Below are 27233 nucleotides of genomic sequence, written 5' to 3'. Positions count from 1 at the left end.
GGTGTGCAGGGTTGTAATAAATATGTTTCATGATATGTGTCTCTGACATGTTGAGATTAGAATGACAGAAAAAGACTGTGCGTTGGTTATTTGAATTTTTTTTTATTAGAATTCAAACACATATACATCAGTGTTACAAAACAATATAATAGAAAAAAAACTTCTAACTAAAACAATTTGATGTTAAAGACACAAATACAGAAGTGTTAAAAACTTTTAAAACAATTTGTCATGAAAAAAGAAAAGAAAAAACTAATTGTTACTACTACAAAGTGATTATATATAGAGTTTGTGCTAACAGAGAATAATCTAGAGTACGCTGCATATCAACGTGCAGTTTTTTGAGTTCATCCATAACGTTGACAGAGTGGTTGGTTTGCAAGAGTTGACTGATAACATCTACATACAGGGTGTAAAAAACAAGTATGTGCCAGGGATTAACGTTGTCACTCGTTAGTTCTTTTAAAATTTTGTCAAAACTGTCGGAGGCGTGTGCAGTTTCCCTGAGGGGTGAACATGATTCTTCTCTCTGCAGCGTTTTTATTTTCACCGCTTGGTAGGTCTCTTTTTATAGGGTGTGGTTTATCCCATGTGGGCAGGTAGAAGGAGTGGTTTGTCTCTGACATATGGATGGGGGTGGGTGTAGAGTAGTGTTTTTTTTCATCAGGGTATTATCCCAAATGTGACAGCTGTGAAACAAGGAAGTGATTGTTTCACTGATCTGATCCAACTTTTCACTCCATACTTTAGCTGGTATAACCAACAAAGTCCAGAAAACACCGCATTCGGAATTGAACAGATCCATCTTTCTTTGACTCTTCTTTATTCTTCAGCTGGTAACTGACACGGAAGAACCAATGACCCTCAGATGAGGATTTTGACAACCAAATAGCCGAAAAGGATTTTTTACCAGATTGCAGAGATTTTTGGTCCCCTTCCACCACCTCCCCGACACTCCTCGGATTGATTGACTTTAACACGCCCCAATTGTTGGAAGATAATGTGGCTACACCCACCAGATCCTGCAGTGTGTTTCCTTCACTTCGCTGATACAGACACAGTTCTCCGGTCTGATACCTAAACATATATCCCCAACTACCATGCTCTCCATAAGGTCTTAAAGACCATTCCTTATGCAGATGCACATTGAGTGGCGGAGGCTTTTGGATCCTGCGCATAAACAGCATACTTTTTCTGGGACCATCTACACCGGACTCTTGTAAAATGGTTATCTTTGTTTCACTAATGCAAGACGTTGCATCATCCCCCGACATGGTGAGTGAAAGAATCTTATTTTGACTACACACAGATGACATAATGCCTTGTGAGTATGAGGGGGGAAAAAAAAGGAGGGGAAGGGGGCGAGGCGTGGGAATATGCAAATTAGGTCAAAGGTCAGAGCTGTCAAAAGACAGTCAATTCATACATAGAACAAAGGGGCAGATTCCATACATATGCAAATGAGGGGGCCCCATGGGCACGCGTGGAAAAGGGGGCGGGGCGTGGGAATATGCAAATGAGGTCAAAGGTCAGAGCTGTCAAGTTTGATGGAAGGTAGATCCTATACTCTCTCTGGCAGGCAAGCAGGAGAAAGTTGGAGTTGAGGATTTATTTGACCAAAACACAAAAATAAACCATGGGAGTCCTGAGAGCTGCAGCAGGCAAAAACCAATTCCAGAATATAGTAAAAAGGGATCCAAAAATCAAAGGAAGTACAAAAGGGAAATACAGGAAGCACAGAAACTGACTAGAGCTGACACGGGGAAAACACAACAGGAACCAACACAAACACACACAAAACGATCTGACAAGAGACAAAGGGAACACAGAGACTAAATACACTGCGAAAATGAGAAAACGAGGAACAGGTGACACTAGGGCTGGAGAACAGGTGAAACACATTAGGGCGTGGGCAGAACAATCAGAAAAAAACAGACTCAAAATAAAACAGGAAACAGAAATATACACAATCCACAGAATACACAATCAAAACAAGAAAACAGAAACATACAATCCTCACTGAAACCTAAGAATAAACAATCAATGGAAAATACAGGAAACAGAAACATACAAACAGATAACAGAAATATCCACAACCACAACAGTACCTCCTCCTCAAGGGACGGATCCCAGACGTCCCAAAAAACAAAAAGTCAACCCAGGGAGGGCGGAGAGAGACCGGAGGAGGAATATACGGTGGCTCTGAAGTGCAAATCACAACAGCAATTAGAAAAACGCAACAACAAATCATAAAACACAAAGGCAAATAGAAAAACACGACAGCAAAAATGAAAACACGACAGCAAATAGGAAAACACGACAGCAAATATGAAAACAAAATGGCAAAAAGGAAAACACGACAGCAAATAGGAAAACACGACAGCAAATAGGAAAACACGACAGCAAATATGAAAACAAAATGGCAAATCACAAAACACAACAGCATTAACTTCTACCGGAAAAAGGTCTGTCTTTTGACAGGAAGGAGAGGTGAAAAAATAAAAGCGCCTCACTGTCTATGCTTTTAACAGACGGACTATCCGTTTCTCACACTGGACGAAATGGATGTGGAACTGTGAACTGTGCTGTTGGTGAATCAGCGTCAGTCTGCTTGCAGGAGGAGAATATTCTGTCAGGAACTTTGCCCGCAATGTGCGAAGGTAGGTAACGTTACCGACACTGATAGGCTTTAATGTAAGCAATAGTCGTTTTCTCTTATTTATCCCATGTCAATAAATTAATAACTCGTGGGAGTTCATGTTTGTAGTAGTCATAAAACTTACCGGTAAGGAGAATTGCATTCATTAATCTTAATTACATTAAGCTTACAGTAGCTAACCGTTTACATTAGCTTGTAGTTTACTGCATGTATGCAACATTAGCTCATTGTCCAGTAGCTTCTAGCTTTCAGACAAATGCAGTGCAAAATATGTTCAGCAACTACAAGGTAAACGCTACCAGCTAATGAGCTACCACAGTGGCAGGCCGGCCAAGGCGGAGCCCCTCTGGAGGCCAAGCTGGCGAAGGGGTAGGTGGGCTGGAATCAGGCGACGGGTCAGCTGACAACACACGGGGGGCAGGAGTTGGTCGGACCACCGACAACACACGGGGGGCCGGAGTCGGTCGGACCGACAACAAAGGCAAAGTCTCTGGGGGGCAGGACAAGGGCAAAGTCTCTGAGGTGCTGGAGACGGGCATAGTCACTGGGGCGGTCTCTGGGGCGCTGGAGATAATGGAGAGCTCGGGGACACCGGGGACACCGGGGAGCTCGGGGATACCGGGGAGCTCGGGGACCCTGGACAACTCGGGAGCTGGAAAGCTGCAAGTCAGCGGAGGTTCTGGAGAAGCAGGCAGGGAAGCCGGCTGGTACAGGGACCGAGAACCAGTGGCCAGGAAGCCAGTAGGCCGAGAAACAGGCAGACTGATGGATATGTCCTTCAACTCTGGAGGGCTGAATTCCCGCTCTACATCCCGCCAGCGAACCCCTATGAGGTGCCTAGTAAAGGCGGGGTCCACCTTATGAAGAGAACGGAAAAAATAAATGATCGCTCACCATCTGGTTCCAGTGGGTGAAGGAGAGGCTCGAACTCTGCTGGGTCCATTTCACTTCAGATCGTTCTGTGACAATGCAGGGGATTAAAGGACCCAATCGCAGAGAGCAGGCAGGCAGGAGAAAGTTGGAGTTGAGGATTTATTTGACCAAAACACAAAAATAAACCAAGGGAGTCCTGAGAGCTGCAGCAGGTAAAAAACTATTCCAGAATGTAGTAAAAAGGGATCCAAAAACCAAACGAAGTACAAAAACAGTAATGACATTCATTTAAAATATTGACTTAGAATCTCAATATATTGGCTTAGTATCTCAATATATTGACTTATCTCAATATAATGACTTAGTATCTCAATATATTGAATTAATATCTCAAGATATTGGCTCAGTATCTCAATATATTGACTTAGTTACTCAGAATATTGACTAGGAATCTGAAAGTAATGAGAAACTTTAAAATATTGACTTAGAATCTCAATATATTAACTTCTGCACATCAGCGTGCAAAGTATTATTTTCAGTAATAGTCCAGCCCTGTCATAATATAGAATGTCGAAAAAAGTCATAGGCTCCATGCCAGACCTACCTCCACAGCGTCCTGGAAAAAGGCCTGGCTAGTCCACACAGCATTCCGAGTTGGGAGAGAAGCGTGTTCTGGTTTATTGGCATTTCTTTAACAATTCACAATCGTCATGGGCAGCGCTGTGAAGAAATAAATTAAAGTTAACATAATGTGCCTAAATACCAAAACGACATTACTGAGAGGTTACATGTTTAACTTTGGAATAAATATAGAAGTGCAATGGTGCACATTTCAATATGAGTGTGTGTGTGTGTGTGTGTGTGTGTGTGTGTGTGTGTGTGTGTGTGTGTGTGTGTGTGTGTGTGTGTGTGTGTGTGTGTGTGTGTGTGAGTTTGATTAGATAATCAATGATGCTCTTTGCAATATGTGTGCAAGCTTGTTTAGATCATTACCCTCCCTGTTAACACATGATGAGCTGGTATTGACAGGTTACATCAGTATGGGACAGTGAAAAAGTATAAAATACCTAGAGACAAGATGAGAGACATAGGTTGTGAAACAACTGTTATGAGTGTGGTCATGTGAGAAGTCATGTAAGAGTTACATGAATTATGGGTACGCTCCTCCCTTTGGGAGCGACTGAAGAACCATTGAACCAGGAGAGCGCCAAGAGGCGTGGACAACCAATGGGACAAGACTACAGCCAAGTAGAATAGTATATTAACTGTCTGATTTAGGGAATCGGGGCCATTCTATGGAGCTCCAGGGTGAAGCAGGATGGCCCACATTGATGTGTGTCTTGTAATCCTTTGGCTTTATTACTTATAATAAATAGAGATCCAATGACAGAAGCTGTCTGGGCTTTTGTGACTTCCTCTCAATTAATGAACAAGACAGTGCTAAGCGCTGGATACAATGATGGCGCCTCTGCAAAATAGCTTTGGGATGGAAGTTGTTTTGGTGGAACATGTGTACGTTCAAAAGTTGTTTTAATCGTTCAACAGAAAACTGGAGTTTAGAATGCCAACACAAAGAAAGCGGAAGGTGAGGGACATCCAGCCGAAAATGAGGGACATCCGGCGGAATTTCCCAAGACTGTATGGCTGCAGCCTAGAGCTTCCCGTGTCATGCCATCCCGTCTCATGCCATCCCGCCTGGTGCCGTCCCCGAGCTTCTACTTTTCAAAATAAAAGCTCGCGTATGGAATAAAATACTTTAAAATACTTTAAAAAATATCTGAAAGTAAAAGCTTCCCCGAGCTTCTACTTTTCAAAATAAAAGCTTGCGTCTACTATGATGCTAATGAATGAAATACTTTAAAATATATTTGGTGTTTTTTAACTAAACAGTGAGATAAATGCAGACTATCATGCTAATGAATAAAATGCTTGATATATTTGGTGTTTTTTTTAACTAAACAGTAACGGCAATCATACAAATGAATAAAATACTTTAAAAAAAATTATGTCTATAAGATAAATGCAGACTATCATACAGATGAATAAAATACTTAAAATTATATGTCTGTCTATAAAATAAATGCAGATTATAGGCAAACAAAAAAATTAATTCTATGGCTGCAACCTGGAGCCTCCCGTCTCATGCCCTCTTGCCTTGCTGATAAGCAATTGTATTTGCAGCAATGTCCCAGTGAAGTGTGAAAACAATATAGACTATAAAAATAAAAAGGAGTATTGGAAAGAGTGTAACATGTTTATTTTTGTATTCTTGTGTGTGCAGATCCTTGTTATCCATCATCAGGAAATCCGGTCAGTGTATGTTTTGGTCATTAAATTTTCATTTCATTAACGGATATTAAAAAACAAAAAAAAACGAATGGCTATTTGATTTTTATTTTAAAATACTAAATTTAAAATTGAAATACAAGGCGTTTTTTCCTTTTCCTTGTCAAAAGGGAATGTGAACATTTTAAACATGCTTCGATTTTCATTTCCTATTTCATATAACAAAAAATTAAATCACTAGAAAACAGAAATTAAAAAAATGCCTTTTTCTTTCATATTCTGCAAAGAAAAGAAAATATGAATAAAACAGGAGCGCGGCAGATTCGTCTGATTCCCAGCTTAGCTAGAGCACGTAACGCCAGCTCTGCAGACGGACCAGAGTCAGTCAGCACCGGGGAGCGAACATAGAGCGAACCGGGGACCCAGGTCATAGGGCTGGTGGCTAGCTGCTAGCTAGCTGCAGCGGCAGCAGCGAACATTATAACGTTAGACCCAGCACCGGAGGTCTGATCCCCATGATCTGATCCCAAACCGCCGGTGACTTTCTGCCAGATCAGCAAGCTTAACGACAACAGAAAGTTTGCTGGGATCAGACTTTGGCGTTGTACGGTAACGTTAATGTAACGTTACGAAACTCTTTTACGTTAATGTAACATTAACGTTACAGCCGTGAACTGAAAGTCTATTTCCTCAGCTGGTTTGATTCTCTTCGGGCGAAGCTGTCTGCTGCGGGTAGAGACGGAGAGTCAGACGAAGGCAGGGAGAGAGGGTAATAAAGAAATGTATCGAATCGGATGACCAACACATACACTGACCCTCCTTGATGGCAAATGTGGTCACAAACTTACCCGTGACTCCATCTGGAAAATAATTCGCGATTTCGTATTTTTGACCCGCTGAACTTACCGTTGGACATGCCTCGGCATGAGACGGGATGGCATGACATGGGACGCTCCTGGCTGCAGCCATACCCGCCTCAAATTTCCAGGAAATGAAATGTTGTTGATAAGCTATAGACTAAATTCCTGACAATGGACACCTTGCACCTCGCTACCAAGATTTAAAGTCAATAACATTGTGCACACAAGCTAGCTATAGCCATGTCATTTTCCCCAAATCAATATAAAGATTGTCATGGACAAATAATATGCCACGTAATGTCGGCCGCAGCCTGAAGTTTCGATCAACAACAAACGGGATGACAGATGATCGCAGTGAAAGTCAGTTCAGACTGGCAGTGTAGTATAACTTACTTCTTGCATCTTGTGTGTTAGCGTCATCCTGTGGTGTTCAGAGGACGTGGCACTGAAGGACTACACTCTTGGAAATAATAAGTTCACATTTTGTTTTTCTTTTAATGTAGGCCTACTGCATTAATTTAGAACGAAAATTGTCAGTTTTATCGAAACTCCTTTATTAAGTGTCCTGAATGACTTTTTATGGATACCCTGCAGCCAATCAGAATTGAGTATTTACTAAGTCCAAATAATAATAATGGACAAAGCTTCCGTTCCGGCCTGAAAAGTGAAGCCACTTAGCCTGACAAGCCAGACCCACATCCAGATGTTGGGTCTGGGAACTCACCATTGATGGAGCTCAATCCGAGGGGCGGGATAAACGGTTGTCTTTCAAATTTCCTCTGCACGCAATAGGATAGCGCTACAACCAGGCAGAGCAACGAAGAAGGTAGCGGCGAGTAGCTAGTTGATAGATTAAACTTTTGCCGTATCCGGTCGGCAAAAGTCCGAACACATCTTCCTTTTTTAAGAATGATTTCAGTGCCGTTCTTTGTTCTTTTCTCAAAGAAAAGCTTAACTCCAAGTCTTCCAGAAGACCGCTGTTCCCAGCAGCAGCAGCCATAAGCCCGCCTACCGACTCCATACACGATGTGATTGGCCTGACCAAAGTTTGGTTTTTCCAGCTTGCAAGCCAACGGAGAGTGCCTAGACCCCCCTAGCTGCAAAAGAAATTTGCTGTCGCTAGGGTGCGTCTAGATTTCTAGGCTAGAAGCCACTGCAAAAGTGCCTAAAACCTGCATTCTATCTACTTCCATCAGGGGGCAAAAACAACTCTGCTTCGATATTATTATTAACAGTTTCATAATTAAAAGACGTTAAAGCAGTGGATGCTTTAGGAGCGTGGCTACACGTCGACAGAGGCTTAGCAATGCATATCCATGGTACTGTGTACATTAAAATAGCTGTGAAGTTGTTTTTGGGTGTTGCTGTGTTTTCATCTTAAAATTTGACCCTCTCACTGTGTGTTTTACCTTTATCAAAGTTTTGCACATTTTGTCGCCTAGAATGGCCAAAAATGGATCAAAAATCAAGATGCCTCGCCAAACTCAAGGTTTCAAAACGGCGGTCCACAAACCAATGGGTGACATCAGGGATGCTACATCCACTCATTTTATATCTATGAGAGGACCCCTGCTCTTCCACCAGGGCTACACACTGAAGTTGTGTGCTGAAGCTGAGGTTTTATTTTACATCTATTGGCCAGACAGGCTAGTTCAGACCGGTGCAACATCTATTACATATTTTCTAATAGTGTGCTCCATTTACCTCTGAACTCTAAAGCTGGAGCTGGGAATGACGTCATACCCGAGTTGAATGCGCTCCATTTACAAGTCATATTTTCATTGTGGGGTTGCTCTAGCCGGGTTAGTCATTGTTAGCAATACCAGTTGATAACAATGCATTAACACTGTTTTTTGTGCATACAAACAGCGTAACAACATGTCCGCATAAAGAAGGTTGAAAAGATTGTGTGCACGACTGATTTAGTGAGACACAAATAAGACAGAAGTGCTAATAACAGTTTGCTACTACAGCTTTCACAACTGTTGATGCATCCATGTTGGATTTTGACTCGGGGTTGTCCGAGTTCCGTGCTTAGAAATCCGAGGTCAGGATGCGTGTTTCCATCTTTGACCTCGAATAATCCAACTTCTGAGTACAAATGGAACACACTATAAATGCACTAAGGAAATATCTGGGATAGCCACAGCCCAACACTGCACAACTCGGCGACTCTGCTCCTGCGGAAGGGAGTCAAAGTATAGACCCTTCATCTACTACATCGCCATCACTGCCTGCAGCAGAAGAGTTTGGTCAAATTGGTTTGTTTATTGTGAAAATTGAGTTATTTTTATTTGGCAAATCACAGTTGCATACTTATTGGTATTTATTACCAATAATGTGTTGCATTGTGAAAGTAAACTTGAATGAAGCATTAATAATTAAAGTTCTGATTACTGTGACTCTGCTCTTGCTCCTTATGTGGAAACTGGAAAAACAACTGAAACATTGTAATCATATTTTGTTTGCCAAAGACTCCTGTACTTTGTCCTAGTGTATGTTCCAGAGAGAGTGGCCTCTTACTGACCTCTTTAAGATCCCCATTGATTAAGAGAAAACCAATGATCCATATGTGGGTGTATAACATGTGAGGCCCTAGAAGGGGCTGATGTAACGTTAAGGCAAGACCAGCTCTGGTCATCGTATGATCTGGAAGGTTAGCCAATCACATTCAAGTTCTTTATCTCTGAAGAGATAGTTTTTCACGATCACTATGACAATTTTTTTCAATACTTTTAACAACTTTCCTAAACTCTTAACGCACCAACAAACCTACAACACACAATTGGCAAAACAGTTCATTTCATGCTCAAAATCACACATTGTAAACTAAACTCCAACACTGATTTTCAAAATACAATAATTCACTAACACAATACACTGTGTTTACCAAAACAATACAAACATGTCTCAAAATCAAATAATTCTTCCAAAACACTAAGACATGTTCTCTCCCAACAGGAACATGTAGTCAATCATAGCACAATGTCATACAAAACACTAACATCACATAGAATTACAGAAACTGCATTATTTTATGTGTCAGGTCTGCCCTTATACAATAGACAATAGTATATTGTATTTACCATAGATTGTGTTTTGCACTGCAGTTTCTCTTGAAGTCTCTCTACATTTTTGTTTTGTTGGGTTTAGTAAATGCATGCATATATATATATATATATATGTTGTTGTTTTTTTGTTTTTTTTTAACTGTAAAAATTATTTTTTGGGCTTTATTTGACAGGACAGCTAGTTGAGAAAGGGGAGAGAGAGAAGGGGAAGACATACAGGAAATCGTCACAGGTCGGATTCGAACCCTCTGCGTCGAGGCCAACCCGTTCTCATTCCGAACTCGTAAAATAAGGACGTTTGGACAGTGGCTGTCAGCGTCTGATGCGACGAAAAAGGCGTCTTTCAGCGTGTGGGAGAGCAGCAGTTAGATTATAGGATAGGATTTAGCGAGTAGTATGTAAGGGTGAATTTCCACGTATGGAGGTGTGGTGGAGGGGTCAAATAAACATAGGGCTTTCATCCAGGAGAGCGGGAGCCGTGTCCCGCTTGTCACGTTTGCTATAGTCGCTCTTTTCTTTCCTCCCGTGTGTCACAGAACCGTACACCCGCCCACGACCCGTTTGCTATAGTCGCTTTTTTCTCTCCTCCTCCTCCTCCTGTTTCTTTTGCTGCAGAGATTCAATACAAAAAATGAATGACCCATCTCAGAGTAGCTTTATAGAATGTACGGTTTATGAAAAAAAAGGAAACAAAGACAGAATTGTCCTGGTACTCCTCTTCCTCTCCCTCGTGAAGGCATTTTTCTTATTTTCTGTGTTCATCTACAGTATATTGTTCAAATAGGTCCTCTTTTACTGTACTACCATATGATCATGCGATTGAAAGAACCTCAACCCCTGAGTGTGTTTCCTATAAATGCAATAAATGCATATATAAAATGCAGGGGATATTTTTGTGTTTCAATTTACAATATGATCAGCTGTTCACTTTGACTTTAGCCTATAAGTTAGGTTTAGAACATGATGTTATCTGTTCTGACATACAGAGTGAAAGCATTTGTAAATTTGGCAATAAAAATCCGTTGTTTTGGTCTTGGTGGAGCTTGTGTGTAAAAGAAGTTCAAGCATTTTAAATTTGTGTTAACTGTATGCATTTTGTGTCAAAGCAACAAGAAATGTGTTAAACATATAGCTTACACAGACGGATGTTGTGCTAACTGTGTTAAGAGTTTAGGAAAGTTGTTAAAAGTATTGAAAAAAGTGTCATAGCGATCGTAAAAAACTGTAACAACTAAAACACATGTTGCTCTGGAATAGTGATGTGTTCTGTAAGCACTCAAACACACATGAAATAATGCCCCAAAAAAAATATTTACAGTAAAAAAGAAAAAAAGAAACTTTACCTTAACTTTACTTTACCGGACCTTTTTTTACTAAACCCAACAAAACAAAAATGTAGAGAGACTTCAAGAGAAACTGCAGTGCAAAACACAATCTATGGTAAATACAATATACTATTGTCTATTGTATAAGGGCAGACCTGACACATAAAATAATGCAGTTTCTGTAATTCTATGTGATGTTAGTGTTTTGTATGACATTGTGCTATGATTGACTACATGTTCCTGTTGGGAGAGAACATGTGTTAGTGTTTTGGAAGAATTATTTGATTTTGAGACATGTTTGTATTGTTTTGGTAAACACAGTGTATCGTGTTAGTGAATTATTGTATTTTGAAAATCAGTGTTGGAGTTTAGTTTACACTTGTGTGTTGTAGGTGTGTTGGTGCGTTAAGAGTTTAGGAAAGTTGTTAAAAGTATTGAAAAAATTGTCATAGCGATTGTGAAAAACTGTAAAATATTGTAGTAATGTGATATATGATCAAGAGTCTGCACAGGGTGTTTATTTTAATCTAGTTTCACTTCTTGCCAGGCCCTGTGCAATGCACGCGGCGCTGTCACAAATGGACCTAGCACGTATTTTTAGTGCAGCAGAGTGGAGAGTCGCTTCTTGGACGCTTCTGGAAGGCGTTGCATCTTTGTGTGTGTGTGTGTGTGTGTGTGTGTGTGTGTGTGTGTGTGTGTGTGTGTGTGTGTGTGTGCGTGTGCGTGTTGTGAAGGAATAAACTATAGTTAACATGCTAATGTGCCTAAATACCAAAATGACATTACTGAGAGGTTACATGTTTATAAGAACTGTGGAATAAATATAGAAGTACAATGGTGCTCATTTCAATATGTGTGTGTAAGCTTAATTAGATAATAAATCATGCTCTTTGCAATATGTGTGTAAACTGGATTAGATAATCAATGGTGCTCTTTGCAATATGTGCTAGATCATTACCCTCCCTGTTAACACATGATGAGCTGGTAACTCAAGCGAGCAAGAGCTCCCTCACCCATCATGGGCACTTTCTACAGGAGCACCATTGAGAGCATTGTCACCAGCTGCATCACTGTGTGGGGTGGGAACTGCACTGACTACAACAGAAAAGCCCTGCAGCGCATAGTGAACACAGGTGGAAAAATCATTGGGGCCCAACTCCCCTCCCTGCAAGACATATACAACACCCGCAACACCCCAACACACACACAAAAAACCTCTGGACTCTGAAGTTGCTGCTGTTGCACTGTTGCATTTTTGAGAGACATAGGTTGTGAAACAACTGTTATGAGTGTGGTCATGTGAGAGGTCATGTAAGAGTTACATGAATTATACAGTAGGTACGCTCAATAGTGTTAGATAGAAAAAAAACATCTTCCAGGCCTAGGTGCTGGACCCAGGCACCACAGGGCGTCTTGTTGCTAATTAGCAAAGTATCACGTTTACAGTCAGTCAGGTACTGCAGTACAGGCTTATGCTGTTGGTAGGCCACACTAGAGTTGAGGATGTCATAAAAATGTTGAAATATAGCAATCTGCTAAGATAAGATAAGATAAGATACACCTTTATGGGGGAAAATCGGTTGCGGCAGCAGTACAATAGAAACAACAGAAATACATCCAGATATACAATAACAGAAATAAATAATGAGACACTAAAATAGAATACTATACTGAGTATTTGGAGACAAATTACATGATAAAGTGACAGTGATGTACTTGATGAAAACATTTTAATTAATAAGCAGCAGAGTCAACAGCTCCCTGTACAACACTCTAGTGTTTGTCTGTATTACTGTAATATACAGTAACTAGTACAGTGTGAAGTGAGGAAAATATTTTTCAGGCTTGAATTGATGAAAACTGACATGTTTGAACACTCACTACAGGTCTAACACACCTTTAGGGATATTACTTTGACTTGGAGCATACCTATAAGTCATGTAACTCTTACATGACTTCTCACATGACTTCCACACTCATGGCAGTTGTTTCACAACTGATGTCTCTCATCCTGTTATGTTGGTATGGTATTCTGTACTTTTCGATTGTCCCATGCTGATGTGGCCTGTCAATACTAGCTCATCATGTGTTAACAGTAAGGGTAATTATCATAAAGTTTACACACATATTGCATAGAGCACCATTGATTATCTATTCAGGAAATAGCCCATAGGAATGAGTATCTGTTTATACAAGTCTCGAAGACAGTGGAGGGGATAAGGAAGACATGATACAGGAGTTCCTGTTTCACTCCTGTTGGAGAGACAGATTTCTGCTATCTTTGGGTGCATGAAGCATCCCCCACCCATGCTGAGGACACAGAGGAAGGACTACACCCAGAAGGAAAAAAAGGAGTGGAACTTTGTAACTATTGCGCATAACTGGGAGACACAAGGAGGTGTCAGTTGTGTAGCCCGCATGTATAGGCCTGCATGTGTATTTGTATATATTTTAAAATGTTGTTACTAAAGAAGTGTTGACTTTATGCTATCGTCTCAGTAATTTATTTCAGTCTACTGGTTAAGTGATCATCAAAACGAATACGCTTAAGAGGGATAGTTTAGAGTTTAGAGTGTAAGGCAATTGGAATCAGAATCTGGGGCCTAAGTGCCTGGGGATTCCAGATCTTATTTTATCCCTTTTCAAGTGTCCGTTCAAAATGTGCCTGTGCTGCTTGTAGAATTCTCCAGAACCAAAATATACCCTAAAATGACTTACAGAAGGACCCCAAACCACTGAATATGCAACTCCACTGTATAGACTACTACTGACTTACAGTGTGCTGCTACATCAGAGGAAGACATTGTACTACTACATTTACCTGACAGAGAACATGGCAGATTCATAATTTAATCACAAAATATCACAATTAAAATGTGGAGTAATCAGACATTTGCCTCATGGACTCATGGCAGTGCGCTACCCATCCTGCCCGTTATGAGAGACAATCAGCAAATATCTGCATTAATCAACCACCAGAACCAGACCGAGTAGCCTACAGAGACAATCTCACATTTAGCCGGGTTCCACTGTCTGTGTGTGTGTGGAGAGAGAGACAGAGAGAGAATATCAAGACTCCTCCAAAACACAGAGAGCACAGATGGGATATATTTTGAATGTGTTTTGAACATGAGCAGTAATCTTGCTCAAACACATCTGAAATATTACAGTCCAGGGCTTTATTAATCCATTAAAATGAATTCATGTATCATTGAGGTGACTAATTGCCATATGCACATTTAAGGAGGTTACTTCCTCAACAAAAGACGCAAAAGAGGAGGGAAGAGTAAATTATAGGCTACATGTGTGCTGACTCAGATATAATTAGAAAAGTCGATCTACAGGAGAATAAATAGCAATACAGAATGCCTGAGAGCCTTATTGTAATATATTCCATTATGTTTTTATATTTGGATTGTAATCTGTTTACCTTTACATAAAGATATTTCCAGCATACATTGATTCAGAAAAAGGTAAATAGGTGCATAAAAATTCACCAGAATGCAGGAAATGAAGTGTTTAATGCTCAAAATGTGCTGCTCATAGACTACTTTTATTTATTTATGTTTTTTTTTTTTAAAGAGACCCCCACAAAGATGAAATCATAATTCGAACCCTGAGGGCAACATATTTCAGCTAGGGATAAAAAATGCTAGAGCTGGCCCCGGTTAAAAATGAACCTAAAACCTTAAACAACAATACGATAAATGCATTTAGCATTAAACCTTGTGATATATTTATTTGATGTGCTTACCCTATATACAAAGTCATGTAGCTTTTTTAGAGTACCAAACTTCTCTATAAAAGCTAACAGTGCTCAGCATGACAAGGCTGCATGAATGTTCCCCTGCTGTGATCTTTCATTTGCATAAAGGACTAGATGCAAAACTATGACAAAAGCCATGGCCTACTGCTCCGAGAAGCAACGGTTGGCCGGTAAAGCACAATTTTCAACTTTCCATAAAGGATTAGTCTAATCTCCACACCCATGGTATGTTTACTTTTGTTATGAATAGAGGCTTGCAGCAGCCTTGCTGGCACACTCAGATCTTCACATCCAGCTAACAACAAGCAGTCAAACCTTACTTGATCTACATGACATAATGCAGCTGGTTAAAGAGGTACAAGATTGCCAGAAGATAATCTGTTTATATGTTGTTAGAGGTTTACACATGGTTGACAAACTTTAGAAAAAAGAACATCAGAAAACACTGCCGTGGACATTTTAAAATTAAATGTTTTTGCAAAAGGACACAGACAGAAAGACAAAGAGGGTTGGGGCTGTTGCACCACTTAATACGTACTTACAAACCTCTCCTCACATCAAAAGTAAATTAGCATGAAACATTATCATTTAATGCCATGGTTCATTTGTTTAGTGATCATCAGCATGGTTTGACCTACACGTGTTTGTGGTCAAACAAACGAGTTTACTGGTAAGAGCTTGAACTTTGACCTTGGTGGTTTTTTGGAGCTATTCATTAACACAAGATCAGTTGGTTGGGCTATTTAAAGCGGGGTTGTGCGACAGCGGGTCACTTCAATGATCTGTGTGCCATCCTGTTGTATTATGTTATACTTCCCCGCAACGTAGCACAAGCAGACTTTATATTTAACAACTATTTTTTTCAGATCGTTTCAATGACATTTCCAACTGCACTTGAAGGAAAAAGAGACTTGTGCTTTGTGCAGGAAACAGTCAGCTGTTAAAGAAACTCCTGGACAGTTAAGTCATGTCTCTACCTAAACACCAAAAAAACTGTTTGTATGGCGTTTACCAAACAAAACATGAAGGTGTCACATTGTAATGTGTTCCTCAGAGGACAGGAGCTTGATATTGTAAATGAATTCAAGTACCTAGGAGTCATATATGACCCTAAGTCATGTAAAAAAGATGGCAAATAAAGTTAAATTCAATTTGCAGAATTTTAAACAAGTTAGGCCATTTCTTGACACCAAAGTTGCCAAGTTGTTCTTATATACATACATATATATATATATATATATATATATATATATATATATATATATATATATGATCTTTTCACATATTGAGTATTGTTTTACAAACTGGTCATTAACTTTGACAATTTCAAACATTTCAAGTGTGCTTGTTTGGTATATAAAGTGTTACATAATCTTGCCCCCCTCTCTAACTACAGGCGCGTATTGACATCCAATCAATCAGACCACAGATATATTACAAGTGTGCCAAACATCTTGGGTGATTTGGTTAGTTCTGGAACACACCGAGGAATTGACACAGTGTGCATTGTTTTGATATCCTCTTCCTTCATTTAATTTCTGGCAGACGAGACACGGGAAGTGCTGCCTCCCACCGGTTAAAAACAACAACGCATTTGGTCTTTACAAATGGAAATGATGTGCGTGTTTATTTGCATAAAGAGCGGGGAAGTGAGATCCGATCACAAGTGGTCACTCATGATGCATGTGGACATGCATTTTAATGGCGTGTCGTTTAAAGGTGTGAAGAGCTGTCTTCTTGTGATGTGTGATGACTTTTATTCAGTAGAGCAAAACTGTGTTGTCCTGTCTATGCAAAACAGTTATTCAATACACATTATTCTCTCTATATAATCACCTGTATTAAGGCACATGCCCAATGTTTTCTAAACCAATTCTTAATGCTGTATTTACTTCTAATAGGATTTTATGATTTCCCATGGCCCTCCCCTCATTGGTTCTTGGTCCCCACTGTGCCAGCTCATTTAAAAAAATTGTAGAATCGCCTCTGGGCAACTGATTGTTTTTATTTAAATGTTTTGACCATTTGATCTTTACCTGAACCAAAGAAAGTGTTGTTATGGCAAAAATTACATTTAAGCACTGTTCTTTTTAATTCTTATGTTTTCATTAGCACATAGCCTTTTCTCTGCATTATTGAAAGACAGTTTATCCTATTTTATCATGTTGATTCGATCCTGCTTAACTGCTGAGACAGAGAGTCTGGAAGACGAAGCGTAGGCCCTTTGTTTGAACTGATAAACTACAAGGCCACTGTAAACCATCTTCCTTCCCAGATCCGTTCCTCCCTTGTCAATTACGATGTACGGGGAATGTGACCCCAGATGTGAAAGTGGGGGACAGGAGATTAGATGAAGTGGTTTTATGACGCTTTCTGCAATTTAGAAAAGTATCTGGCAGGATCTGTATCTTTATGTGCGTGTTCGCTTCACTCATTTGAAGAATCTGTACTCACTGAGCTGTTTGTGCTTTTTGTGAATCTGTTATTCTTCCTATATTTGCAAATATATCTTAATAAAATACAAAACACTAACTTGGTTTAGTTCTCGGACTGTTTTATTTGTTTCATTCACTAAACTTTGAAAACTCTACCCCTGCTGCAGCAGAAACTTCCACAACAGTGTGACAAGGGCTGAAGCAGCCCTTACGGTCTTCAGGAAACTCTCCAGGTGAGTAATTCAAATGCAATTCGGTTGAAATACGACTGGACTGTATGGAGACAAGGTTTCCTCCAATACCTGATTAGGAAAGAAAAGGTGGGGGCATGGTCAGCACTTATATTAGCTCTCTGTCTCTGCTCTCCCCCTCCCCTCTGTCTGACTTTAATTGCAGGGGTGAAGTCTGGTGTGTGGGAGTCAGGGTTCCAGCTGCAGCTCATTCACCATAATCACCTCAGCTTTAAATACCCGGTCAAAGTTGCCACTCATCGTCAGATCATAGTCAAGACGACCATGTTAGTCTCACTGCTGACTCAACCGGCTAGTATTACTCTTTGTGGTTTTTTTTTTTTATCTGTCCTGATTGTTTTTTCTTGTGCTTCAGTATATTGGAACCTGACTCCTGCCTCCGCTTCACTCCTGCCACCCACCTATCCTGCCCGCCACAACTGGACCTCACAAGGGACTCAACACGGACACTTGGACTGTACGGTACTATTCCTGCTCAGAACCCCTGGACCTGTACCCCTCTGTAGAGCTGGACTTGTTCTCCCCTTTTCTGAAAACCTGGAACGTTGAACTTTGTAATAAACCTGTTAAATCTTCTCCGGCTCTGCGTTGTTGTCTGCATTTGGGTTCAATTCTGTCTAAAACGTAACAGACGTGTGATTTCCAAGGGGGTAAGCGTCTGTCAACAACCCGTAGATCCTATGGCGCCATTTTGATGCTAACAAGCACTCACCCTCCGTTAGCATTTCATTGACTGCCATTCATTTTGACGTCACTTTGACAGCGAATAACTTTAAAGACCGCGTTTAAAGACTATTTGTCCATTGTTTATTTTATATATATAAGGCTCCGTTACCTTGTACCTCACATTATGGCTCCTTAGCAGGCGTTTTTGTAAAAATAGGCTAACGATTGTGTCATAACCAAGCAACTTACTGTTGTATAGTAGAGGAATTACCGTATAGTACAGGAGAAGCTCGCAGGCAGTTTCGACTTACATTAGCTGTTTAAGTTTAATTACTAATGTTAATTAGCATTTTAGTTAGCAATAATTAGCCTGTGCCCATGATATCTCCTTACATATACCTACGCTCTCCGTCTCTGCAAAATTGGGAATGATTGCGATTTCTCTTGGCACAGCTACCAGAAGACTTACAACTTTCAGACACGTTGCTCACGTCACATTTACGCCATCTCTCTCAGTTGGAGGCTGCACAGTAACGCTCAGCGTTCAACGGAAAATTGCTTCTAATATCCTTCACTGGTCTCTGTCCAGAGCAACAGGATCTGTTGGTCCAGTTTATATACTGTCTATGGTGATTTCACTCAAGGGAAGTGAAAACGGTCTTCAAACAGCTCCCTCTAGAGCCACAAAAGGATATATACAACTTTTTTTCCAGATATGCAGTAGTACTCCCTGAGACCTGTAAACGGACTTTCATGTTTAAAATCGGTGGAGTTCCCCCTTTGTTATCTTGACCTCTAAACATTCACCAGTTGGAGCTAGTTCTCCAAAGCCCTGTCTTCCTTTTCCATGACTTTAGGCACAGATATCTGATGAGCTTCCCATAAATAGACAGGACTTTTACAAACAGGTTTTACAAAAGTGTTTTCAGAGCAAATTTTTACAGAAAAGGCAAAGTTTCGTATCAGCTTGCCTTTGTCGTCACTAACCTTTTAAAGTCAGATATAATGTATTTTAGGGCTCTAAGAAAGTAAAGATTCTCTTGAAGTGAGGGAGTGACGTTTGGATTGATCTACTGGAGATTCCAGAGATGGTGGTGAGTAGGGTGAGGCCAGGATTGTATGGCATTAGAAAAATATAAAAACTAAACAAAATACTCAGACTCGACATAGCTTACGGACTCATCCATTACAATGTTTTTTTTTTTTTTAGACCTTCATCTTCACAAAAAAGTAGCCCACAAATGCACTTTTAAAAGAGGGCAATTCACCATTCATGACTGGAGCATAAACTATGATTCCTGCCAGGTTTGGATCTGACACAGTCTTGTCCAGAATAAGTCCACCAATACTAAAAGAAAGACAGACAAAAAAAAAAAAAACCTGATGGGAGGGAAATGATTATTGCTTTTATAATTAGTGTTTTTAAAACTCTAGACCTTTTAATGTCAAGGAAATTAATAATTTGCCAAATGTATATACTTCAAAACTCAAACAACATCTAAATGTACAAAGTTAAAGTAGTCTGAATGCATGTGAATGCTTTTGAAAAGGTCTGCCAAGGTGAGTACCTGCTGATGACCATGGCTGTAATGATTGGTTCCCAGCCTGTGCGGAGCAGGATGCAACTGGCTGGATGTTTGGACGAGATGACCACCCAAAGAGGAATCAGGCACAACAATAACAGAACAACCATGTACAACACATGGGGATACAGATCTGTCAAGAGAAAAAGGTCATTATGTATACCATTATTTTCAACCCGGAATCAGTCTAAAACTGGTATGGATGTGTTAGTTCCAGGATCATGAGTACCATCTGTTGGCCAAAAGTTAAAATGACATGCCCTCTGACGATCAGTGTATTATGTCCCACTGCTCTGTGTGTTACAGATTCAAATTGGCCTACCAGACCATTGTGCTGTCCTTCTCTCTCTTTACCTATAAGGGAGTAGAACCAACGACTGAAGCAGGCCAGCAAAGCAAGAGTGATGAGATCCCCAAAGCTGGCAGCCATGGGCGTGGCCACGTTGTCGGGGTTGAATCCCATCCGCTTGGCTCCAATGATCACTCCCACCATAATAATACCTAGAGAGGGTTAAAGACAATTAAGGTTCTTAATGTATGAGATGACATGGGATCAGTCCTGAGGGGAAAGACCTGATAAACTTCAACCTGAATGGAACTAGAACGACCCTAAACTCTTAATTTCAATACAATTGCTCCTCAATTTTAATTATAAAGAAAATTAAGGTGATGTTGAGGCAAAAAAAAAGTGAAGCCTAGAAGGAGAGGTATATCTTTTGTGCAGGCAGTGTAATGGAAATGTTATAATCATGCTTATTTTTAACAAGAACATATATGAACGCTGATACATTGAAAAGGTTATTGAGTGCAAGGGAAAACTGTTTCTCTGCGATAGTGCACCAGCTCCTGCTAAATAGACATTACATATACTGTGGTTTGACCTTTTGAAGGGTCATAGAGACGGAAAATGTTCAGACTATAGAGCAGGAAAGCGACGAGACATAACTCACACCTTGACTAGTGCATTCAGACGTTTCCTGCTCTTAGGCTTCATAAATTTTACCCCTTTGAGTGTTCCTGTTTTCTAGGTATCAGAAACTGTTGACTGTTTGGGTTACCATTTCAAGTATCCTTTGTTGTCTGTGTATAAAGGGGACTGACTTTCTGCATGTACTTTGAGAGCTCTTTCACTGCACTCTCATCAGTGTAGTGAAACCAGCTGTCCTGCTCGCCAGCAATTATATTGATGACTCTTTCACATTGCACTCTGATGTTTTGTGAAAGTAGTATTTCAGCTTGAATTTAATAAAACAAACAGACAGTTTGGTTTTCCTCATCTTTATTATTGAAGACATCTTTATCCACTCTGCTGTCCAGAAACTTCCATCACAGCAGCCCATAATTCCTATGCATCTGCCTCTGTGGCACTGAGATTATCAAAATCAGCCTGTGGTGAAATTGAAGAAATTGTGGTTTGATCAGAAGACATTCACACAGTGATAAACCCCAAGCAGAATGTATTTAAATGGCCTAGATGCACCTTGCCACACTCCCTGTTCATACTACAATTTCTAGAATATTTTCTATCATGGGAGCAGCTCAATTAATTAAAAAAATACGAGAATTTCCTGAGAAGGAATTTTTCCAGGTATTAATGAGTCTTTGCTAAGAAAATAGGTCAAAGAATAATGTTTAGGGAGTTTGGAAGATAAATAATTGTACTGCATAAACTGCAGTGAAGGATGATAGGATGTATGAAGCTGGCCCAAACAGGATTTCATGGAAACACCGGGGTCAGCACCTGTACATGTATAATGTATGTAATGTATGAATATGTATGAATCATTAAGCATAAACAATTAAGCTTAATTAATGTCGCAAGGCTTGTGTTATTCTATGTTTCTTACTGTCAAGAACTTTTGTAAAAACACCAAAGCAAACTGTTAATCAGTCTCTCATTCTAACTTTCTAACTTCCCCACCCTGACTGTGGCACTCAACTCCACTTGGTTACAAGTGAAGATGGTAAATCTTTAAAAACAGGACACAAATATATATACACACACACAGCTGGTTGCTGTAGTTTTTAGTAAATGTATTTAAAATACAGAGTACATTTGTTGAAACAATTTTTAGCCGCAGATTAATCCACACTTTAAACCCTATAGGAGCATTAACTGCACCAGAACGGGATTGACTCTAAATAAACTACAGTGCCCATTTTTATTGTAATAAAGGAACATCTTACACTGTGGCTCATCAATGTGTTTTGGACAACAATGACACAGATGAATACGCTATATCAGGTTTTGGCATGTTAATGAACGATAATTATGATCATATTTAATAATTATATGTTCTCCTGTTCCAGGATGTTGGACTATTGTTAGCATCAATTTGTTACTGCAAGTTAATCTGCATTGTGAAAGTAAACTTGCATGCATGCAAGTTCTGATTTTCTGTGACTCTGCTCTTTCTCCTTATGTGGAAACTGGGAAAACAACTGAACATTTTTAATCATATGTTGTTTGCCAAAGACTCCTGTACTTTGTCCTAGTGTATGTTCCAGAGAGAGTGGCCTCTTACTGACCTCTTAAAGATCCCCATTGATTAGTGAAAACCAATGATCCATATGTGGGTGTATAACATGTGAGGCCCTAGAAGGGGCTGATGTAACGTTAAGGCAAGACCAGCTCTGGTCATCGTATGATCTGGAAGGTTAGCCAATCACATTCAAGTTCTTTGTCTCTGAAATACTATATTACATGCTTTATGTCTCACTTGGCAGAAGACGCTTTGACTTCTGGGTTTGGTGATAAAATGTTGTCACTCAATTCTTATTGTACATTCTTCAGCCTTCAATGTTTGAGTGCTTAAAGAACATTTTCCACATCACTATTCCAGAGCAACATGTGTTTTAGTTGTTAAAATATTGTAGTGATGGCCTCAGGTCACACTAACAACACGTTGTCACCCCTCTTCTCACTCCGAAGAGGTACCAAACAGGGCTGCCCTCTGTCGCCACTCCTGTTCGCCATCGCGATAGAACCTCTGGCAGTTTGGCTTCGCTCAGAGGAAGGTTTCGAGGGAATTAACCGATCAGGCACAACTCATAAAGTCTCACTGTATGCGGAAGACCTGCTCCTGTACATCTCTAACCCAGCTATCTCACTTCCTGTGATTTTAAACATTCTGGAACGCTTCGGTGCGTATTCTGGCTACAAGCTAAACTTCCAGAAAAGCAAGCTCCTACTGATAAACTCTCTGGCTAGGCAGCTCCAACTGTCTTCATCGTCATTTAAGTGGGCAGAGGAAGGATTTTGCTAATTGGGAGTTTTTATTACTACGGCCATATCAAACATGTTCCGCAAAAACTTCTTACCTCTGGTCGAAAAAACTGACCGCTGGTCGATCTTACCACACTCCCTCATGGCCCGGATAAATTTGATTAAGATGGTTGTCCTCCCCAAATTCCTTTATCTTTTCCAGCACATCCCTATACTTATCGCTAAATCTTTTTTCGACAAGCTGGACAGGGCAATATCTAGATTTCTATGGGGCAGCAAACCTGCTAGGATCCGAAAGGTGATATTACAGTCTCCGAAGGCTGAGGGGGGTCTAACTTTAGGCGATACTACTGCCGCAGGCAGCTAACTTGCATAAGCTCCTGTACTGCATGAGCGACGACTGCGCCTCACTTCCTGTCTAGGTACATTTGGAAAAGGCCAGGTCGTGCCTTTCACTGCGATCGGTCCATCTTGACACCTCTGCTTAGAAACTATGTCTTTACACCTTTGAGCACAGATCTTTCATTCAAGGCCTGACACAATAATGGTGTCGTCTGTGTCAAAGACCTATACAAAGATGGCATTTTTGCGTCCTTGACAGAGCTTGCTTCCCTTTACCAAAGTCACACCTCTTTCGCTTTTTCCAGATTAGGTACTTTGTCAAGAAGACATTCCCCCACTTTCCACCCTGACTGATTTCCTCCTGGCGACAGACCCAAACCGAAAGAAATGTGTTTCTGTATTGTACGATTCATTATGCTCGACCTCCGCGAGCCCTCGCACTTTGACAAAGGTTGCATGGGAGAGCAATCTGAATATGGCTATTACGGACCAACAGTAGGACCTTGCTCTGGCTATGGTTCACTCTTCCTCAATATGTGCTCGTCATGGCTTAATCCAATGCAAGGTCCTTCATTAAGTTCATTATACAAACGCGAAATTGTCCAAAATATACTCCACTGTCCAGGATGCCTGTAACAGGTGTAAACAGTCTCCTGCCAACCATGCTCATATGTTCTGGTCTTGCCCTTAATTAGCTACTTTTTGAAGGAGCATTTTTGACACCCTGAGCAGAGCATACGATCGCACTATCCCCCGACCCTTTTTTAGCCATTTTCGGTATTTCCTCTGACGCTGACCTCCCTGTTGCATTAAAGCGGGCCCTGGCGTTTACATCTCTGCTAGCCCGGAGACTGATCTTGTTCAACTGGAGGCTATCCCGCCCCCCCCCCCACACACACACACGACCGTTGGATTAAAGAGGTGCTCGACAATTTGAAGCTTGAGAAGCTCAGATATTCTCTGAAAGGCTCTATCGCGACATTCCAAAGGACATGGAACCCTTTCCTAGAACTCGTTGACTCCCTCAGCTTATCTCGTTACTTAGAGGACTGAGCTCCTTTGGACTGCTCTACTTGACGCCAAGGCGCTGCGTCGCAACTGGTGGAATCACAAGCATTGTCTTGAGTGGCCGTGATAGCTCAGTTCACTCGATCTCTCTCTGGGGAATAGAACAACCTATCTGTTGGTGTATGTGTTTGACAACAAGGTGTGTGGGCCCTTTAGTCTTTGGACCTTCAGGTGGTCCCGAAACACAGCATTCCCTTATCATGCAGCTGCTTGGACTCCCCCAACTCTGGAGACACACGTAAATAAATTTACTTGAGCACATGATTCGCTTAGCGATGGAGTATGGCCAAATAGAACCCAACCTGTGACCTGGTAGTGACCTTTATGTTACCTAAGTTTTCCCTTGTCTCATCACACGTGTGTGTGTGTGTGTGTGTGTGTGTGTGTGTGTGTGTGTAACATTACTGAGAGGTTACATGTTTATAGGAACTGTGGAATAAATAGTACAATGGTGCTCTTTGCAATATGTGTTAGATCATTACCCTCCCTCTTAACACATGATGAGTTGTTATTGACAGGTTACATGTATGGGACAGTGGAAAAGTACAAAATACCTAGAGACAGGATGAGAGACATAGGTTGTGAAGCAACTGTGATGAGTGTGGTCATGTGAGAAGTCATGTAAGAGTTACATGAATTATAGGCACCCTCCTCCCTTTGGGAGCGACTGAAGAACCATTGGACCAGGAGAGTGCTAAGAGGAGTGGACAACCAATGGGTGAAGACTTCGGCTGAGTAGAATAGTATATTAACTTTTTTTTAGGGAATCAGGGCCATTCTGGTATGGAGCTCCAGGGTGAATTAGGAAGGCCCACATCGATGTGTGTCTTGTAATCCTTTTGCTTTATTACTTATATTGAATAGAGATACAATGAGAGAAGCTTTTGGGGCTTTTGTGACTTCCTCTCAATTAACGAACACAACAGTGTGCAGTGCACACAGGGTGTTCAATGCACCACCGTTTCAGTTTAGATAAACGTTTTGTTACGTTTTGTCAGGGCTGAACATGCCACTGTCAAAAGTGTGATGGATTCAAAGGTTATCTTTAACCTTAATATTACCTTTAATATTTGATAAGAAGTGATTTATATATCTGGCCTTGGCTACACTTCTCTTTTTAATGTGGCTTTTGTCATACAATCATGCCAGGAGGAATCCAGTGTATATATGCATAAAGCTTAGTGGCTGTGTAGGCTAACTGCCTGCTGCTAACGGTCAAAAAGGAGAGGGAGAGAGACCCCATGCTGTTGGCAAAAGAGCAGTGGACTGTGATTACTCTGAGCAGTATTCATGGAAATTAATTACAATGTAATATATCTCACTTTTCCCCTGAAGGTCTTAAGTCTAACGACATTTTTGCCATTCGCTTTTTAAGGGTCTAAAAAGTTGCTCAATCTAGCGACAAAGTCGCCAAGTTGGCAACACTGCTGACAAGTCTGGTCACTGGTTACACGATTGTCCACGGCAGGGCGACATCCGGTTGCTGTTCTTCGAAACCTGCCATCACCCAATTCTTTGATAATTTCTAAGTCGTTTATGTGTGGGTAAGGACTGTGACTGAAAGTAACCCCACTTTATTCATGAGTCCATATATGAATTAAGATACACTCAGATTGTTAGATTGTAACATTAAAGGAGAATTCCGGCATATTTTTACGTTAATCTTGATCGCTATAAATATGCGAGTACTTTCAATTGAAAAAAACCCGACCAGAATCGGTGCTGGCAAACTTGAGTTGCTGCAGCTACCTCTACGAGCTTCCACTGAGCTAAAACTGCAGTTGTCGGGGCAAGTTTTAGAGTGCCTTTGTGCCTCTTAACAGACACAAAATGCAATTAAAATGTCTGTGCAACATGAACAGGGCCCTTACGTGACAACAAGATGCGTTTTCAACTCAGACATTGTTTAAATTCACCTACCCTGTCTCGATCCTGCCGGTAGCTAGCTCGCCCTGTTAGCTGCTAGCTGTTAGCTGCTAGCTGCCGTCCGTGATAAGTGTGTTCAGCCAGGCTTCTGTGATAATCATCACGCAGCAGTTCTGCGTGTATTTGCAGCTCATCCATTTTGTGTGTGATTGATCTGGTGTTGGTGAGTAGGAGGCTTGGCAGTGTCGATCTGTGTGGTAGTTCCCTTAGCCGGGATAGCAGGCCCGACCGGCATCCTTGCGTTAGAGAAGGCTAGCTGCACACTGTTTACCTTTTCATGCTACACCAGGACTTCAGCGCAAGACTACAGCTAGCCTTCTCTAACGCCATCACTGTGCAAGCCACATACATCATTTGGCCCGTTTCCATATAGTTATATAGTCACTGATATGGTCATAACCACTACAGTGCTCAATTACCTATTTTTGAGGGGGAATAAACTTCAAGTTTTCATCGCGAAGGCATGACCTGTCCTCTGGAGGACATAGCCAGACCACCGTGCGCTCACTGGATTGTTTTCGGGAGCGGGAGGCGACGAAGGCGGGTAGAAATCAGAAGCAAGGATGCCGGTCGGGCCTGCTAGCGCGGCTAAGGGAACTACCACACAAATCGACACTGCCAAGCCTTCTACTCACCAACACCAGATCGATCACACACAAAATGGATGAGCTACAAATATTGTATACATGGAACCGCTGTGTGATGATTATCACAGAAGCCTGGCTGAACACACTTAGCTATCACGGATGGCAGCTAGCAGCTAACAGGGCGAGCTAGCTACCAGCAGGATAGACAGGGTAGGTGAATTTAAACAATGTCTGAGTTGAAAACGCATCTTGTTGTCACGTAAGGGCCCTGTTCATGTTGCACAGACATTTTAATTGCATTTTGTGTCT

At 40.9% G+C, this 27233-nt stretch overlaps 1 protein-coding gene and 1 long non-coding RNA gene across 2 annotated transcripts; one reads left to right on the top strand and one right to left on the bottom strand.

Moving 5' to 3' along the window:
* The first annotated feature begins 515 nt into the window (after window positions 1-515).
* On the top strand, window positions 516-5759 carry LOC144521577 (uncharacterized). The gene is made up of 3 exons (XR_013502337.1): window positions 516-1275; window positions 2532-2660; window positions 5078-5759. It is a non-coding gene; the product is annotated as an uncharacterized LOC144521577 (long non-coding RNA).
* Window positions 5760-17404: 11645 nt separating this feature from the next.
* LOC144522750 (solute carrier family 41 member 2-like) lies at window positions 17405-23145 on the bottom strand. Its single transcript, XM_078258058.1, has 5 exons — window positions 23097-23145; window positions 20130-20276; window positions 19761-19908; window positions 19461-19540; window positions 17405-17577 (listed from the first exon to the last, which is right to left on the bottom strand). Exons 1-5 carry the CDS (start codon window positions 23143-23145, stop codon window positions 17405-17407), a joined length of 597 nt encoding a protein of 198 aa, XP_078114184.1.
* Between the last annotated feature and the right edge of the window lie 4088 nt (window positions 23146-27233).

The sequence above is a fragment of the Sander vitreus genome, chromosome 8 (assembly GCF_031162955.1).
Source record: "Sander vitreus isolate 19-12246 chromosome 8, sanVit1, whole genome shotgun sequence".
Classification (NCBI taxonomy): domain Eukaryota; kingdom Metazoa; phylum Chordata; class Actinopteri; order Perciformes; family Percidae; genus Sander; species Sander vitreus.
This window is presented reverse-complemented; position numbering and strand designations above follow the sequence as displayed.

Excerpts from the sequence above, each read along its gene's own strand:
- LOC144522750 (XM_078258058.1), bottom strand. The coding sequence starts at position 23,145 with ATGAGGGAGTGTGGTAAGATCGACCAGCGGTCAGTTTTTTCGACCAGA. Across the intron at positions 20,277-23,096 it reads GTCAGTTTTTTCGACCAGAG|GTATTATTATGGTGGGAGTG; the intron begins GTAAGAAGTTTT and ends AACCCTCTCTAG. Across the intron at positions 17,578-19,460 it reads TTATGCTCCAGTCATGAATG|GTATTGGAGGAAACCTTGTC; the intron begins GTGAATTGCCCT and ends TTTCCTAATCAG.